The sequence below is a fragment of the Gymnoscopelus microlampas genome (genome assembly GCF_963454915.1).
Source record: "Gymnoscopelus microlampas genome assembly, chromosome: 5".
NCBI classification, from domain to species: domain Eukaryota; kingdom Metazoa; phylum Chordata; class Actinopteri; order Myctophiformes; family Myctophidae; genus Gymnoscopelus; species Gymnoscopelus microlampas.
The window spans coordinates 30733160-30752560 of NC_139942.1; the positions used below are offsets into that span (position 1 = coordinate 30733160).

General features: G+C 40.9%; 1 protein-coding gene across 4 annotated transcripts in view; it reads right to left on the reverse strand.

Annotated features, from left to right (window-relative positions):
• Positions 1–19401, reverse strand: part of mcc (MCC regulator of WNT signaling pathway) — a 66753-nt gene that overhangs the window by 24676 nt on the left and 22676 nt on the right. For 3 of the 4 annotated variants that reach the window (XR_014600836.1, XM_084058246.1, XM_084058247.1), the window contains 5 exons: positions 11192–11305; positions 8275–8417; positions 6430–6572; positions 4218–4381; positions 3659–3865 (listed from right to left, as the gene is read on the reverse strand). Coding sequence is in view for 3 of the 4 variants with exons in the window: in XM_084058246.1 (XP_083914372.1) it covers positions 3659–3865; positions 4218–4381; positions 6430–6572; positions 8275–8417; positions 11192–11305 (771 nt within the window). In the remaining variant the exon portion in view is untranslated. Of the gene's footprint in view, positions 1–3658; positions 3866–4217; positions 4382–6429; positions 6573–8274; positions 8418–11191; positions 11306–13913; positions 14162–19401 lie in introns of those variants that run through there. The other variant, XM_084058248.1, reaches the window with a different exon arrangement.

A 19401-nucleotide genomic window follows, 5' to 3' on the forward strand; every position in this document is an offset into this window, starting at 1 on the left:
GTTGGTTTACTTCAGGGGTAAACTGAAGAGAAAAGAGTACACTGGAGTGAGAGGAGGCCTGGAGGAGGAAGATGAGATAAAGGGAGGAGTATTAACATACTGATCGAGTCTTAACATAGTGATCGTGTCTTAAACTAATCATCCGTAACTTCTGAATGTGAATGCTATATGCTAATGATTTGCTAGAGGAGAAGGAGAACATTTTTCCAGCACCGCTGTAGGCAGCATGTGCTAATGCTCTTGTAAATATACATGTTTTTCTTAACTTTAGCAAAGCCAGTCTGGGCATCACCGAGTGAAGACCACATACCTTCTCAGTGGGGAAAAAAATAAAACATATGCATAGACTGGGTACACATGAGTGGTTCAAACTAAGAGCTCCTCCATAGATGTATGGGGGGGGACTGCATAATGCCAATACATTTCAACATAACTCATACGGACTCATACACAGTAAAATCCTCAGTGTTAATTTATCCATTTGTAACTAGCGGGTTCCTTTTGGTTCCTTTTGTACATTTTCAGAGTTTAAGCAGTAATCCAAATCTCATTTTAACCAATCTGTATGGTAGCGTATGTTAATACAATATAACTAAAACAATTTGGTGTTTGGAGGTGGTCTCTCCCTGCACTTCTATTGAGACATTTAGATCCTGTGGTCCCGTTTTACTGTGTGTTAAATCCTGTCCTTAGATGGAGCCAAGACTGTGTCTACCATTGGCAGCCTGACAGAGGACAGTCTGTGCATGCACCTCCCTACTCCTAACTGCATTTAGTTTCAAGAGTGGAAAGAAGAGAAGGAGTGCGTTATTGGGAAAAGGAAGGAGAGGAGATGAGAGGTAACGGCGATGAGAGGACATGGGCACAGGGGCAAACGATTTAGTCTGACGGACAGTAGAAATGGAGGGAGACCGATCCAAAAATGTAAAAGCAGTGGTGGAAAAAGTACTCACATTTTTTACTTAGGTAAAAGTATCACAACTGCAATATAGAAATACTCTGTTACAAGTAAAAGTCAGGAATTCAAAATGTACTTGAGTAAAAGTACAGAAGTACTGGCATCAAAATGTACTTGAAGTACCAAAAGTAAAAGCAGTCATTATGCAGAATGTCCCATTTCAAGTTTTCAAATGTATTAAAATCTTTTGAAAATAGTAGATTGGCTATTTTCAAATGGCCGAAATGTATATAGGGCCGAAGTAGTTAATGTATGTTTTAGAATAATAATGAAAATCTACAGTAACTAGTAACTGGAGTAGAAGTAAAAGTATTGGAAATTGAAAATACTCCAGTAAAGTTACTTTCCACCACTGTGTAAAAGAGAGGGAGCGAATGCGGCCATAAAGAGGTCCTTTGAAGGAGGCACTGATTTCCCTGTGCTCTCCTGCCAAATGTATGCAGAGCCCAACCTCTGAAAAAAAAGACTGCTGCTGGCCTGTGTACTGGCCTGTCCTGTGCCCAAAGCTCACCAAATGCCTTCGGAAAAAACAGCCGGAGAAATGAAAATGATAGGTTTGTGCTTAGGCGTGGGATATATAGGCTCAGTAATTATGTAACCTGGGACTTCCTTGTAATTTCCCCCGATTTCAAAGACAAAAACTGGGACTGTGCCAGTGTTACTGAAAATATGGATGAGGTGTGTTTTGACTTGCTTGTGCACCTGCTTTATGGAGGGAGATTAACACTCTTTGCCAAGCGCATAGATCCACTCTCGCTTTTCATGACAGCGTCTTCGCTCTTAGCGTGGCGTTTATGTTGACAGTCCTGGACATTCACCAACCCACAGGGTTGTGGTGTGACTGTCTCTGGTGCCATATAAGATATAAAGCCCATACAATATCATAGACAAAAAATAGATAGAAATAATAGAGCCAAAGGTGGGATTCTTTTATGCCAATATGTCAATGTGAAGAAAAAAAAAATTATGACCCAGCCTCAGACCTTTTTTTGGGGGAGAGAGATGGGGAGTGACATGCAGCAAAGGCTGTCGGGATCGGGACTCGAACCCGCGACATGCTGTCAGGCTACATTGAGCCTAGGTGTCAGGACCGCTACGCCAGCGGTCCAGGCCAGCCTCAGCCTACTGTAGGTGTTGTTAACACATGCACTATACTGTACATGTATCGGTAGCCCTAAGGATGATTGGACAATATGAAGGCAGTTTGTGTCAGGATATAAGAATTGTAGCCTTTAATCACCCTACGGTTGGTCCCGTTTGTGCTGTTAACAAACTGCTGATTGTGCAGGAGAAACCACCCAACTGTGCAACTACAGGAAAATAGACCAAATCTTTATTTTTAACAGAGAATCTCTGCATTTCCAGGGATTAAGAAGATTAACGAGGTGTCGAGTCACAAATCAAAGCAAATCCTCCCATCGAGGAGCCTTGAGATGGGATTGTATGCGTTGTCTCAATTAAGAGAATGGTTTCATTAAAGGATTTTGTCTGTCCCCAAAGTGTTCTAGGAAGCCTCAACATTTACACTGTTGACTAAAAATCTATTTAAGTTAATAAGTCTACAGTAAAATTGTGTAATTGAACTCTGAATGTACAGAGTTGCAAGGGTCCATTTCTATACTGTCAAGAGTTCTAGAGTGAAACGCCAAGACTAGTTTTTAATGAAATCATATGAAACTCTAAAATAGCCCAAATTAAATTGTCTCATAAAACCCACATTTCTCAGATCAGATCACATTTTCCGTCGCCCCTTGACATTTTATGTTAACCTCTCATTCAGAGCTAGGCTGGCTTCAGGGACACTCCCAACTATTTGACCCAATGCATCTAGGGACATAATCACATTAGAGCCCTAACAGGCTTCCGTGGACCCTGGGAGATGGGAAGATTTGATTATGTGCCTAACAGCGCTCTCAACGTATTGATTTAGCCGGGCCCACTTGTCCGGGTTCCAACAATAGAAACTGATTACCAATGTTCAAATTCAATGGCTTCATTCTTAGCTGTGTAGATATATGGATTTGTCTGTTGCAAACTGTGGAAGAGTACGTGAATAGAATCAGAAATGCTGTGTTTGTCTGTCAGAATGCTTGCAGTGGAGAGCCTTGCTCCTGACGATATTGGGATCAGAGTTGGAACAGAGTGACACAGGTGGAACCTCTCAACCCTGTCAAATGAGGTCATGGTCCCTGAAAACTGGGATTGTATCGACAGTCTGGAGATGCACAGAAACAACACAAAATGCAAGCTGTGCAACCGATATACCACTGTATAGGGTGGAAACATGATCTGTGTTTCCCCGAAGTATGCCATACTATATGCCATATACTGTAGGCGAAGCAGAGTGCCTTCTGAGCCCCTCCCTTAATCAGAAAGGAACACATTTTTGATTGCCTGAGAAGGTAATTTACCACTTAAACCCTACTCTATATACTGATCTGTACTTTTCCCCCTCTACACCAAACCTTCTCATCAAAGTAGAAGATCTTCAAGCTCACATCTTGTAGATTTCACAGAATGTTTGCCTATGATGACATGCCCAGAAAAAGGATGCTGGCGTTCATGTGTTAAAATAGGAACAAGGTACAAAATCTGTCTAGTGAAACTCATGATTCAGTTAAAGCTGTGGCAACATCTATTCCAATCCAATCACGGACATTAATGGGCATATGGCACAAACACACCCTTGAGTTCACGCACCCGTCGTCGTAGTCGATCCCGTTCCTCCCTGACGGCGTTCATCGAGGCTTTGGTGCGGTTCAGGTCCTCCTCCTTGTTGCACAGCATGGCCGTCAGACTCTCGTTCTCCTCCTTGAGGCTGGCCAACTCCTTCTCCCATCGGAACCTTTCCTCTGACAGGCTGGGGTAGAAGTCCCGACCCAGAGCCCCCTCGATCTCCTCCACGGTCTGGACAAACAAAATGGAAATAAGGGAATGGCCATCACTATACACCCCACTAATAATGCCTTATCTTGGGCCACAAAGGCCTTGTTCAGACTGTGGCAGCCCAAATCTGGTTTCCTATCCAGATTGGAGTTGGATTGGTTTTATGCACTCGGAACAAGGCTAAGGAATGTGATTAAAATCTGATTGCAAAAATCATTTTCCATGTTTTTTTCTTTTTTCTTTTTTTTTGTCCTGATAAAAAACAATCTGATTCCAGTCTGGATTGGCCAAAAATCCGATTTGGGCCACCAATATGAACCAAAATCGTGACATACTATAGTAGTGATGTGTTGTCTGAGAGGCTTGGGCCTACCTTGATGGCCAGGTCACAGTGCTCGCTGGCCGTGGTCAACTGCTCGATGTGGCGGTCCACCTCGGCCACAGACAGGCTGCACGCGCTCTTCTTCCTTCCACACAACACGCTCTCCAGGCCCGTCAGCACCCGCTGGAGCTCCGAGTTCAGATCACTGCAGGTGTCTGTATGTGTGGGAAGATCAGGGGATGAGTGAGAACCTTCTAGGACTGTTGTCCCAACTGAATCTTCCAACTCATACCAAGGATGAGCCTGCATATGATGAAAATTGCAATGTGAATTGTGTGAAGTGAACTGATTGGTAGTTACTGTACGTCTAAACTTTTTAAAATATTAGTTTTTATCCCACTTTTTTTAGATCAGATAAACCATCCTTTATTACTAACCTTAACCAAGTACAATGTAGCAACAGTGAATATATAAATGAATATACAGTATGTACTGTCGATCAGTATGTACAGTCTCCACAATGAATACATGAGGGACAGTCTACAAAGGTTTTTTTCTTTATCACCTCTCTCTATATTTTAGGACAGGGATGAGTGATTATTAAGCCCACTGACTCCACACAAATGATTCGCCATGCAACAAAACTGTTTTAAGGCCATGTCACACCAATGCAACTCCTTGCAACTGCAATTGCGGATCATTGTTGCAAGTAGTTGCATGTTGCAAGTAGTTGCATGTTGCAAGGAGTTGCATGTTGCAAGTAGTTGCATGGCGAATCATTGGTGTGGAGTGGGTTTTAGCCGTAGTCATCCAATGATATGGTACTTATTAATATACCAGTACCCACCTTATTATTCACAAAGAGGTTTATTCTAATCCAAAAATGCATAGCACAGAGAATGAAACAGACTGGAATATTTCATTTGTGATATGTAAATATCAATCAGTTTACTAGTACTGTAGCTAAACAAGCTGCTTGCCCGTATCAAACTGCTCAAGCCGATCAAGAAAAAAGTATCCAAACATTGAACTAAATCATTCAAAATGAACCTGTGTCGCCACTTGTCATGCAGCTACATTTCCATGTCATAGTTTCAGCAAAAATCTAAATTGGTGCAAAACAAGTCTCCCACAAGTCTGCCTCTTTGCCACAACGGAGCTGGGGGGAAAAGTGGCAGCTTTTGCCAACAATGCAGAAGTACATAATTACTGCAGAGGAAGTACATGTGACAACTGACAGAAGATCAATCTCTCCTTTTGAAAGGCTGTGGTTGAGAATGTGTGCGTGCGGCTGTGTGCGCGTGTGCGTGCGTGCGTGCGTGTGTGTGTGTGTGTGTGTGTGTGTGTGTGTGTGTGTGTGTGTGTGTGTGTGTGTGTGTGTGTGTGTGTGTGTGTGTGTGTGTGTGTGTGTGCATTTGTGTACGGAGCAGCAGGGTTTGGAGTGACACATAGTGACCGTAGGGCAAGCTCACAGGGGTGGCAGGCAGCCCTGCAGGGTAATAGAGGGTTTATAAACCATGCTGGAAGTGGGGGAACAAGCAGCTGGCATACTGCTCTGAATCAGTGTCGTCCAGTGTAAGCATAACCATGTGTGCACTGTGCACACTCACTGTGCACACGCACACTGGTATGACTGCAGTGGGAGTGCTAGTCTCACACTGCCACTTCAGCTGAGTCATGAGCAAAAAAAAGAGAGAGCCAACTTGAGGAGTGCTTGAAGTCATTACTTTGCACAAGTCATTTCGCTGTGCAATAACTGAACTCCATATTCCTTCAGTACTCTGGCCATTTAGAATGACTTATGTGCAGCCATTGTTTTTTATTTTATTTTATGATTATCATCCTGCAGAGCAAGATAACCCTCCTCCGTGCTGCAGGCTGTGTGGCCGCCTTCAGAACAGAGCAGGGTAACCATAAACTCAGTGTTCATTGTCTGTGTTCAATGGCCCTGTGTCATTTACAGCAACCGTTACATAACATGTAATGCTCAGGAAAAGCCTGCAAACTGAAGTCAGCTATGACTAAAGACATTTTAATGTGCAATCATTCATCAGCAATCAAATAACATGTTTCATGATGTCCTTTTGCACGATAACACTGCACTGGACAGTGAAACTAAGTCTTACAACACACCACATCGACACTCACAAGCACTACAGTGTGTGTGATGTGATGTGTTCTGTATTTATTTCACATTTTTGCATTATGAATGATCTTATTTGTCTATTTCTATAGAACATTGTACAGAAAAATGCGAATGTACCCATGTCGGCAGTGACCACTATGGAGGTGTTTTCATGCAGAGAGAGTGATGCCCTGTCTTGGTCCAGGCTACGTCCGTCTTCAGTGGCCTCCTGCTGGCTTTGGCTGAGCTCTGAGTGCAGCTCTGAAAACTCATCCTCCTCCCTGATGTGCCACAGCCAAGAAGGGGGAAAGGATCATACATTAAAGCTGTAATCTGGGACTCATTTTGACAAATAAAAGTATGTTAGTGCAATATAACTAGTCCATCTGCAGTGATCTCCCTACTCTTAACCCATTAAGACCTGGGGCTGATAAAAAAAAAATCTTGTTGGTACAGTCAGTCAGTGGTGTGTTCAAAACCTTTTCTTGTCAAGGACCCCCATAATTATATATATTTGGCCACGGACCCCCATTTCAAAATATGTATACACACCCCATGAAGCCTTGAATTCATGGAGATTTTTTGTATTTTGTCGCATTCCTAAGCCAATAATTCGAAGATAATAATAAAGATGCTTATGTATCCGGTAGGAGACACAAAGGAGAATCTTTGTGTCTCCTACCGGAGAGACCGCCGGTAATCAAATTATTGGCTTAGGAATGCGACAAAATACAAAAAATCTCCATTAATTCAATGCTTCATGGGGTGTGTAATGGTGTGTAAAGTCATGTTTTGGGTGAACTACTCCTTTAATGGGTTAAATTGAGAACTTCAGATCTTCGTGTCAGGTAGGACACCTACTTGCTGACAATTAGCACTGGCTGAAGCTCATAAGCGCAATACCCCCCCTGGAAAAGTGGAGTTGACTCTTGGCAGCATACACCTTATAGTGCACTGTGATGTAAGCAACGCACCTGCAGCTAATCAAATTAATAATGGGTGTATTAGATTGAGGTGTGCCAGGTGTGCTTGTAAGGTGGCACACCCATGGCTCTGGGCACATCTAAATCTAGCACACCCATTAATACTTTGATTAGCTTAGTTGCAGCTGTGGAGCTCAAAACTTGAAAATCAGTTCTTTTCGGCGAGTGACACCATCGTTACAATGGACTATGAATTACCGGTAGGCTTAACGGTTGACAGCAGTAGGCATTCATAGTATACAATAGATTTCACCAAAACAAATACATAACTAGCTGCTTTATGTCATGTTCAAGTCGAGTCAAGTCACTTTTTTCGATCCTTGTGGGTAAATGTGTCCTGACTGTCCTCTGAATAGCAGCCGCTGAACAGTGGGGACCATACAGCTCCAGCTAAGGCCAGTGTCTTGGTCAAGGGCAGTAACATGTATGTCTTTTCAGCATCTGACCCAGCCAGTGCACAATGATAAATGAGTAGCCTATCGGATGCCTAATAGGCTAGTACACCATCACAAAAAGTGATTCCACCATAACCAACCAACATCATCTGCTTTGAAAATGTTTGCCTCACTGTCTTTTTATTATGGTTAATTATGAAACGTTTACTAGTAGTATCATGTTATTGCTATTGTTTTTAACAACTTAAACGCTATATCTAATCATTTCTTTCCCTCAGTCTACACCAAATGTCTTCGCCGAAAACGGCTACAAGCATGTCTATCTGCAATGATTTTGTGAAATATTCATATGACATGCCCAGAATAGGAACGACAGGATTGAAGTGGTTAACAGTGTTTTTGAGCAGGAGTATTCAGAAACTGGTTCAGAAACAGAGTATTGGAAGCCCATAAGAATTTATGGTATGCGTGCCAGCCCTAATCTCAACACATTGAAGCCGTGACATCGTTGAGTAGAACTGCACATAGTTTGTGTATCAACATGTATTCATTATGGATTTAGTGGTGGTTAATAACATGACTAATGTGAGTAAGTGTGTCTATACCTGATGGAGTTGTTCTGCAGCAGTTCTATCTTCTTGTTGAGCTCGGCGATGACTCCATGGAGCTCCGTGATGCGTTCCTCATAGCGTAGAGTGGTCCGCTCCTGTACATCCTCGTGCTCGCGCATGAGGTGGGACTGCTCACACTGCGTGTACAAGCAAAAGCACAAACACACATCCGTGAAGAACACGCAAGTATTGCGTGATTGTGGATGTTGAGCAATGAGCCGTGGTCCCCCCCCCCTTCACCATTATTACATGTAGAAGTTAATACAACTAAAGAATGCACAGGAAAGGCTATATTGATCAGTTTTATAAATAAAGTAATTTTGATTGTACCTGCTGCTACTTGCAAAACTGACAATACCAATATCATTTTTTTTTTTAAAGGAAAAAATGGTTGATATCTGTCAGGCTCTAGTCAACTTATTCCTCCCTCATCTAAACAATCCATTTCTGTATGGGGGATCATGGTGAGGATTGTAATTCTGAAACCAGAAACTGCCTTCCGCACGCTGTTGCCACATAATTGGAAGCACACAATTGTCTAGAATGTCATTGTAGCTGTAGCATTAAGATTTCCATTCACTGGAACAAAGAGCACTAATTAGAAACACTGATGGAGCCCTTTTCACAGATGTGTCAGGGTAAAGACAGCTTCAGCTAATTAAATTAATCTAGAGTCAATAGTACTGACAATGCTTGCTAACTGGTACACCTTTTTTACTATTAGCTACAGCTTATCCTGTTATGTTATGACACATCTAAAAGGTTCCATTGAACAACGCTATATACACACTATATACAGTATTTACTTCATTGTACGGACTCATATTGATATGTTATTCTTTTCAATTTCAATGTATGAAATTATAGAACGTTTCACTGTATATTACATTGTTTAACATTCATTGTTTTTTACTTTTCATTTGAGTGATGTGGGGGGGGGGGGGGGGGGGAGTAATTACAGTACAATGACACATCATACAACATAATTTGCTGAAATATTTAATATTATATTAAAAAAAAAACGTAAATATTCTAATGTTATGATATGGCATTATTTTAATATTACTACCGATATATATATATGTTCCATCCAATGCTAACTGGAAGAAGTGGAACATATTCTGTACCATGCTTTTGATGAATGTCCTTGGCAATAAACACATATCACTATAGGACATCAACCCTGCTGGTGAATTTAGTAATTAACCTCTATTGTCCCTCTGTGTGCATGTGCGTGTGCGTGTGCGTGTGTGTGTGTGTGTGTGTGTGCGTACGTGCGTGCAGTGCACTCTAGCCACATTGAACACCAGAAGTTTCATAATTACTTGCTTGATGTGTGTGTACATGATATATAACAGTATAATGCATTTTTTTGTATGATAACCAGTTGCATGGTGCAATAGTGCATAGAAACACGCACACACACTTGCACATGCGTGCGCACATACACACACACACTCGCACACACATACACTAGGGCATTAACAGAATAATCGAATATTCGAATATTCGACTATCAAACCGACTATTCGACTATCAAACCACTATTCGATTATTCGATAAAAAAAAAAAAAAAAAAAAAAGTTTTTTATTTTATTTATTTTTTTAAGTTTTTTTTTTTTAGCGGCTTTTCTGCAGCAGACACGCAGCTGTGAGCTCTGGTGTGACGTCAACTCGCATTCCTTGAGTCCAGTCATCAATGTCATTGAAAAAAAAAAAAAAAAAAAAAAATATATATTTTTTTTATTTTTTATTTTTTTATTATTTTATTTTTTATAATCAAATCGATTAATCGAATATTCGAATACTTATAGGTCGAATAATTCGAATACTAAAAATCACTATTCGTGAATGCCCTAACATACACACGTATTATCTTTTTGTGGCTGGGCTAGGCTTAGGTTTTAAATAGCACAGAATGCCAAATGCTATACTGGATATGTTTTATAGTTCAGGTTACCTCTTAGAGTGGTTACCTGGGCCATAGTTTATAATACATTGGTTCAACTGTACTCAGATTGTAGATTGTAGATTGTAGATGCAGTGTAAAAAGGTGATTTCAATATTGACTTCCAGCGATGTTGCTGTATTTGGAACATATGGAGGGGAGCATATGGGTGGTCTGGATATATCCCGTTAGCTGATCTGTGAAATTCTGTGCCTGCGTCAGCCATTCTGGTAACGTCCTTGGAAGAATTCCATCTAAGGAAGCTCAATTCACCGTAAAGTAATTTAACGGTAGGTTTATCAGTCACAAATGACTCGCTACACTTTTGAGAACACACAACAATTGTTTGTTTATCCGACATTGCTTAAAGGCATTCTCAAGAGGCATTTCCTAGACGGAGCAAGTAAACAGAAATTATCTTTCAAAAATAATATATACTGTTGTATTTGATAGTTTGTCACTATAGTCACAGCAGTACTACAAAACATCATTATCAAACCTGCTCTGCCACCTGACAGTGATTTACTGAATGTATGAAAATGTGAGGCATCCAACAACAAACTGTTCTCACAGGAGAGTCTTCTACTCTGCTTCTGGACCCAATGTAAAATATGTAAGTAGTGTCCAACCAGACATCTATCATCTGATGTAATATAAATGTATTTAGTGTAATTATTATTGTGTGACAGTACACACAACACAGTAATATACAACAAAATAAGCCTTCCTTATGTGTTTTAGTTCCTTTTACGAATAAGTCCCTTTTGTATGTCATACTTTCAGAGTTAAATTAACGCTCCAGAATGCGAATGAGATTGATTTGTTATCACAGCTTTACAGGTGTGAACCAGTAGGTGAAATTCTCCAGATTTTACTGTGTATGTTGTCTAATTTTGTTGCAAGTGGACACAGTGCAGTAAACATTTGGATTGCACTGCATACTTGGCAGTAAGGCATGCCTACCTGTGCTTTGGCCAATCTCTTTTCCAGTTGTTCTCTGTCTTTCTCTGTTTGCACCAGCCGCTTGTTGAGCTCCACCGCATCCCCATTTAATGAGACCAGGTTGGCAAGGTGAAGCTACGTGGAGAGAGAAGATGAATTGATCTTTGGTGAGTATGCATTTTATTTCCTTCATGCACACAAATACCCATGGACAGACCTTCCTTATATACTTCCTTTTTTATCACTTGTATAAAGTATTCATTTCAATACAGAAAAAATAGAAACAAACATAACTTTCTTATGTACAATAAATAAGTTACAATTCAATTATTCCAAGGAGAAGGTATCTTAAATGCTATCATTTAAGAATTTCCCTAATTGTAAAGCAAAAAACCTAAGCCTAACAAAGAATGACAAAACCTGGTGCTCTTGTGGATAACAGGAAATAATAAATTCCTGTAGAACCTACTGTAATTAGTGCTTATGATGAGATGCTCTAAGACAAAAACATCCAGTGAGGGTACAACTGGAATTCTTATTCTAGTTATGCACAATGACCAAGACAAAGGAGGTCAAACAGTGTGTTAAAATACTTCATTTCATTGAAAAGTAATACTGAATGACAAACATGAGCCAACACATTTCAACCAAAGGTCTTCATCAGGACATAACATGATCCCATGAAAAGTGAGGACACGCAAAATTACATCACTCACTTTTCACTTACACTCCCCGACCCAGTGAGAGGGTTTATCTCAAAATGAAAGCTGATATGACGCGTGCATGATGCAGCATGTCTATATTATCTATTTTAGTAAAGTGCACTGGGCTGGATGGGGGGGAAGGGGGGGGGGGGCGTGGCACACACAATGTCTCAACAGACATTCCTTACACATCCTGTAAAAAAACTTGGACTCTCCTTCAGTGACGTACCGCTGCCGCTGTTAACCATTCCTTTGTTCAGTTTTTTTACTTTATTGGCACTGGTCCCAGTGTTGTCCAAGCACACAGTACAATGCATGTAACCATTTTTTGTTACATTTGTACACAAAGTTACGAATGGATAAATGAACACTGAGGATTTTACTATGCAGGGTCATTCGTACAAGTCAGTCCCATTGGGGCTTGTTAGGGAGTCAGTGCTTGCTCAAGGACACTTCTACAACGCACTGCACTTCAACCTGGGAACTCTTTAGGGCCCTATTTGGGGATTTGGGGGAAAGAGGTGTGACAGTGTGAAGTGCAGTCAAGGGCATGGTGTGGGAATGGACCTTTGGTACTGGTAGTACCCATGGGTGTAGTGAGGCTGAAAATGTCAGTGGGCATGTTGAAGGTGGTGTTTTCCACTGCCAACTGGCGGGCTGGCAATTTCCACAGTGCAGGGCGCAAAATTACGACTGCTTTGGTCGCATATGCGCCTGAAATTGTATCTATGCAACCTCAAAATATAATTGGGGCAATTTGTGTGAGTGCAAATAATTGCTTTGGTGCGACCAAAACTGGACATTGCATCCGAGCTGCCAGTAGCTCTTGATGCTAAATAGCGTGGAGTTTGTTCATAATTGATACAAAGGAGCGGGGGTGTCGCTGAGCGATGTTGCACCAACATTCCAGTGCTTTTCGTGAGATTCAGGTAAATATTGACTCAAGTTTGGTTTTGTTGTCAACATCATCTTAGAAAGCACACACACAAAAAAAAATGTCAAAGTCAAGGCCGACAGTACTGTCTTTTGCATTAAATCAGAATCAGGATATTTATTTAGGTAGGTTTTTTGGGGGATTTGTATTAGTAACTGAAATCAACCACTACATTTACAGGCAAACAAACTCTCCATTTAAACTATGATAAAAAAAAATGCAATTTGATTGTATGTCTTAATCTCCCTAGGTTAAATCTGAGTCCATGTTCCTAGTTACTTAAATGTTTGCACATTCCAAAAAAAAAAAATGAAAGCACGTTTAAAGCACATATAATTGATATTTGGATTCGACTTGGAATGGACTTCAATGGCGTATCTGCAAAGCAACTCACAATGATGGTCATATGTCTGCAGACTCCTTAACCATGATTACCCTCATGTGGAGCTGCCAGCACGAACAAACTCCCCTTTCATCAGGAGGCAACGCACGCACACACACACACACACACACACACACACACACACAAACACACACACACCGAGTGAGAGACTCCCCAACCGTCATTTCACTCGTGTTTTCAAAATCAGTTCTCTCGTCTCTTATCCCCCCATCCTGGCCTCTGCAACGCTGACTCTGGCACATTTGTTCACTCCCTCACTTTTTCTGACACTTAACATCGTCTCTATTATTCCTGTCCTGTTTCACCAGTCAGCCCCTTTCACCCATTCAATCCAGGAATGCATCTGTAATTTTAGATTTCTTTGGCTATTCAAAAATAGCAGATCTACAAGCTCGTAGAGTGCCGCGCTACGAGCTTGTAGAACCGCCTTTTTTTTTCTTTTTTTTTTGGGAAAATTTGTGCAAATCTTTTAATTAAAGCGAACATTTGTAACTCAAATATTTGCTTCTGGGGGTCCCTGGAGCAAAATATTTTACAAATGTTCCTTTAAAAAATATATATATTGAAAGATTTGCACAAAGTTTCAAGATTTTTCAAAAATAGCCAAAGAAATCTAAAATGACAGAGATGCGTTCCCGGATTGAATGGGTTAAAACCTCATTCTTCCCCTCCTGTAGCAGCGGACCTAACCTGCCTTCTTACCTTGGCTCCCTCAGTCCTGTCAGGTCAGGGCTAATCTGTGTCCATTCCTTTCCATGTGTCTTCATTCAAGCCTCACAGACTGCACATGCTCCAACCAGCTGGCCATTATGTTTGTACAAATGGAGCCAAATGCCTTCTCCACAAGGGACACAACTGTTATACACTAAATAATACAGCTAAATTGTTGAACAAAAACAAAACCTGACTCTTTTTGTTTGTAGACTTTTAGCCCATATCCTCTGTGAGTTGTGATGGCGTGACTGTTGAGTGTGGTTCTGTGTTAGCCTTTTCTTTTGTTGGGAGCATCGCCCTTTTCCTTCCTGTCGCAACAGTGGGGGTTGTTGACTGAGGTTTTTCCCTGTTTGTGTCAGGACTCCGGCTCAGCTATGTGGGCTGGGCCTGGTCAGAGTGAGATAACGGTCCCCTGGTCCACTAAGAGTAGTGTGTGGGACTAATAATAATCAATAATCTACTTATTACTTATTGTTACTATATTTAACCCATTCAATGCGGGAACGCGTCTACAAATGTCTTCTAAATCCTAACAGTTTTCTGAAAACCGTATGTTGCGAGAACTTGCGACATCAGTGGTGCTCAAACTTTTTCATGTCAAGGACCCCCAAAATTATATGTATTTGGTCGTGGACCCTACTCTCAAAATATTTAGTTCCAGAGACCCCCCAGAAGCAAAGATTTGAGTTAAAAATGTTTGCTTTAAAAATATATATATTCATGGATTTGCACACATTTTCAAGATTTTTCAAAAATAGCAGATCTACAAGCTCATAGCTTGTATATATGAGCTTGTATATATGCTATTTCTGAATAGTCAAATGCCATAATGGTTATACAGATGTGCCACTTCAAAACTTTACACGTTACTGTTCTTTCCCTGAAAGTGCCCTGAAAATGCATTTTTTCCTCCCTTTTCTGCCCTTAAAAATGCACTGTTTTGCCCCTGAAAAGAAGTTGTCACTACACACCCCCGTTTTTCCCTTCAACAGACATCCATATAAATGAGAACAAAAGAATGTGTGTTGAAGAAGGTGTCAGACTCATTATGAGGCGAAAGGTGATTTGAAGAGGTCCTTGACCAGTTGCTCAAATTAATTAGCATCATAAAAGCAGTGATCATCAAAATAATTCAGCATTTTAAATGCCCTTCTTTGTCCCTCTTATTGCCCTGGGAATCCCCTGAAAATTGACGATGGCAGGACATTTGAAGTTTTGAAATGGCACATCTGTAGCTAAAATCTGAAATGACACAGATGCTTCCCGGATTGAATGGGTGAAAGGAAAATTCCGGACTACCTTTTTCTTACCTTTATATGATGTTATTATATCCTAGGGTTATATCCTAGGCACGAGTGGTACAGTAGAACATTTTCATAACTCCATCCCGAGAAATCTTGCGAGACTTCCAGAGGGGCGCATCTAACGCAAACACTGTGGACAGTTTTGTCAATATGAACGTCAGGTATCAAAAAATAATAATCTCCGAGCGATATAAATATGCGATTTAGCCATAGACTGTAAAAAGAAATGGACAGAATGACGCCATTGGTTTCTACCGACCGTAAATGAAGCCTATTTGTCAACTATTTCAAATCCGCCACCTTTCTATATCGCGTCATAACGAGTCATATCTAAGCAACCGTAAATGAATGCTTTTGGTTGTTTAGCTTGTCAATCAAGTCATCCCGCTTTTTTTTAAAGTAAGAAAAAGGTAGTCAGGAATTCTCCTTTAACCAATTGAACCCCTGCATGGCTATTCTGGGGGGAACCTTTGCCAAAAAATAGCAGATCACAATGCATCACGACGCGTTGTGAGCTTATAGATCAGCTATTTTTTGGCAAAGAGATTTGGTGTAGATGGGAAAAAGCACACTAAGAATAGAGGGTTTAAGTGGTTAAAGAACAGTTGCATTGATATACCTTTCACTCCTTTCAAAGATTACCTTGATAAGAATTGGCATAAAACATGTACAATCTATCCATTCACAGTGATTATGTGAATGGATCCTTTTGTTTTATGTGAAATGCCTCTTGAGGATTTGTTTTGCCACGTAATTGGGTCATTTGTCATTATTCAAGTCACTTTGAGACCTTTGTGCATACTACCATGGTACAAATAAACTAAACTAATAAAATAAGCATGAATTGTGTAAGAAAGGAAAAGCCCGTTTCTCCCCCACTGAGGAAAAGACAACTAACACTGAAACTTGACTCGTCCAGTGCCGGGGTCTGGAATGTGGAACTGGTGGTGGTGACGGTGGGGGGCGCGTGTGTGTGTGTGTGTGTGTGTGTGTGTGTGTGTGTGTGTGTGTGTGTGTGTGTGTGTGTGTGTCAGTTGTAGCAGCAGAGATACATTAGCTCAGCGGTCCAGGTCAAGCAGTTCAAGGTGAAAGGATGGCCCTTGACACAGACCGTCTGCTAGACCAGGGGTTCCCAAATGTTTCCGTGCCAAGGACCCCCTAATGGCCATAGCCTCTAGTTACGGCTCCTCGATTACGAAATGGGTAAAGACAAAAAAATTATCTAAAGTGGTTAAAGTTACGCAATCGTTTAATGAATTGAATATGAATTGAACTTAATTTGATATGTACTTGTTTTATATTTATTTTGTTTTTTATTTGACAATTGGATGTCATCTGGTTCTTAACCCACTCAATCCGGGAAAGCATCTCTGTCATTGACAGATTGTCATTGACAGATTGTCATTGACAGATTGTTATTTGACAATTACATACTGTATAGGCCCCCTGGCCCCTCTTGGCAATACCCCCTCTGGGAAAACCTGTGTGCTAGACACAAGACACACAGTCTAGGCAGGCCATACCCCTTATGAACACATTACTGCCACAATCACACATTACATCAGTAAAACAAAGCAATTAACTCCATGTTACCACTGATACACAGGTATGACATCTTTCCTCAACAAGAAAACCATCACATGTCCCACAGCTAAAGTATAGCCTAGCCCAGGGGTAGGCAACTGAGATAAGCCTAGGGCCAATATCACTCCCAGACATTCCATCGCGGGCCGGGCCTCCCCGCGAACATGCACGCGCGCAAAATTTTTCGGGTCTAATTCGGGTCTAACTCGGTCTAATTCGGGTCTAATTTGGGTCTAATTCGGTTCTGTTTGACCAATATAAATCAACATTTTTTCCGGTTTAAATATCAGCACAGGCGATTTTTCTGGTGATTTTTTTTTCTTCTCCATTTTCCTCTAATCTAGCTATAAAATGTTATAAATCCTTTAAAATGCATCGTGTTTATGAGTGCATGATTTCAAAAGTGGGTTCAAAATCAAAAAATATTTTTCTTCCTATTTGAAGACATCTCTCAGTAACACAAACATTCGTCATGATTTTAAAATTGATTCGCATGCTGTTCTGAAAGGGTTTGCAAATTGAATTGCAAATACGGTACAGCATGCTTGTAAATGTTGCATTCATGCTTTAGTTGGGATGATAATATGTATCCGTCAATCTGTCCATGCTCTAATGTCTTTTCTGTGTGTGCGTGCATATGCGTGTACATGTCATGTGCACGTGCGTGCGCGTGTGTGTGTAAGGGAAGGGTAGGGCTGGGCAATATGACTTCAAATCAATACATCACGATTATTTCAGACCTCGATCATGATTAAAGCACGGTTGTAAAAAACAAAAGTGAAAAACACAGATCTACAAGAGTTTGGACATTTGATATTTTCCCCATTTAGTAGATCAGCCATTTTAATTTCCTTGTACAAAAAGTATAATACAGATTAATCAATTTAGTCGATTATAAAAAATATATATTTGAATGTTTTCATGTTGATTGGTTGATATATAAGATATAAGGAAAAAACGGCTTCATGATTATTCGATTAACCTACATGAGCAAGATTAGGTTGGTTGGTTTTAAATATGGGTTTTGATATATTTTGGGTTAATTGCCCAGCCCTAGGTCAGGATGAAGAGTGGGTGGTCATGGGACTGTTCTTAATGCATACTATGTGATAAGATCCTGCTGCCAGCCCTGCCGGAAGCGTTTGCACAGGAAGTAAACACTTGGAAGGAGATGACAGCACTAGCTTTTTCCACCGGGACTGTGGGAAGGTGACCCCTTACTCAGCCCTTGGGTGGGACAAAAATGCATCACAAATAGGTAGCTGCTGGCTGGTCCTCTCTCTCAGATTAGGAAAAGAACACCATGGATGTGGACTGAATAGACAGATGAGCAACTGGATCCTTAACTCGTTGTCTCCGCCAGGCCGAAAGGCATGGCGAGAGAGTATGTTTTGCACCCTGTCTGTCTGTCCGTCCGTGTGTGTGTGTGTGTGTCCGTCCGTCTATGACCAGCTAATCTCCGGCACCATTGGCTTGATCGCAGCGAAACTATGCACACACACTCCCTGGATGCCAATTCAGAACCTCTGCCCTAAATGTTTTACATGGGCCTGTTATAGCGCCACCAGGAGGCCACTTTTTGCAAAACACATTTCTTGACAGTACTCCTACAGAGTTTGTCCAAACGTCACGCAAATCGGTACACAGTATCTCTAGTCATTAAACGAGTCTTTCAGATTTTTCATATTCCATCCTAATTGGCTAAAAATGGCTTCCAAAGTTTGCAGGAGTGCTCAATATTCAAAGATTTGAATGCGCTCATAGCGCGTCAATTCGTGCTGCGCTATGAGCTTGTAGATCTGCTATTTTTGAATAGCCAAAGGTTAGAGTGGTTAAAATGATTGTGATGCTATGTTAACTACTTTTTAACTACAATGACACGGATGCTTTCCCTGATTGAATGGATTAACCACTTAAAACCTATACTTAGTTGACCAGGGTCCCCCAGGTGTCTATACTATGATATATATAGTCTAATATTAATATTACTATAGTATAAGCCATTTAGCAACACAAGAAGGTTCCAAGTACTGGCACTGTAGTGTAAGCTATAATAACTGTCATTTGTGATAAGCTGTGACCCGCTCTCGATTACATACACAACATTACATTAAAAAACGAAGTTAGTTAAATATAAATGATCAGTAACAGTTGTCTTTTAATGGCCTCCCAGTCCAATCTTCAGCTATCGATAGTAGGTCATGTGTGCGGTTTGTAAACAAAGCCACACAAACGATTGAATCTTAGCTGTATCTCTCTACTCTTTGTCTGCATCTGTCCTGTGTTTCATGCTTACTGCAGTGCTGCTATGACACCTGCATTTCCCCCATGGGATCAATACATGTCGATCTGTCTGTCTGTCTGTCTGTCAGTCAGTCACGATGCAGTGTTCAGTAGTGGATCTCCGGCAGAAACCTTGTCTGCATATATCAGCTTTGTAGATATACGCACACGCATACAGTAAATACATACAGACAGACCCTGCTCTAGATGGGCTGGCCTTCAGCCTCGCTGTAAAAATAGAAGCAAACTGCGTTAGCCTTTAAGTGGGTGATTGATAGCAATCCATTTTGCAGGTAATGTAAATG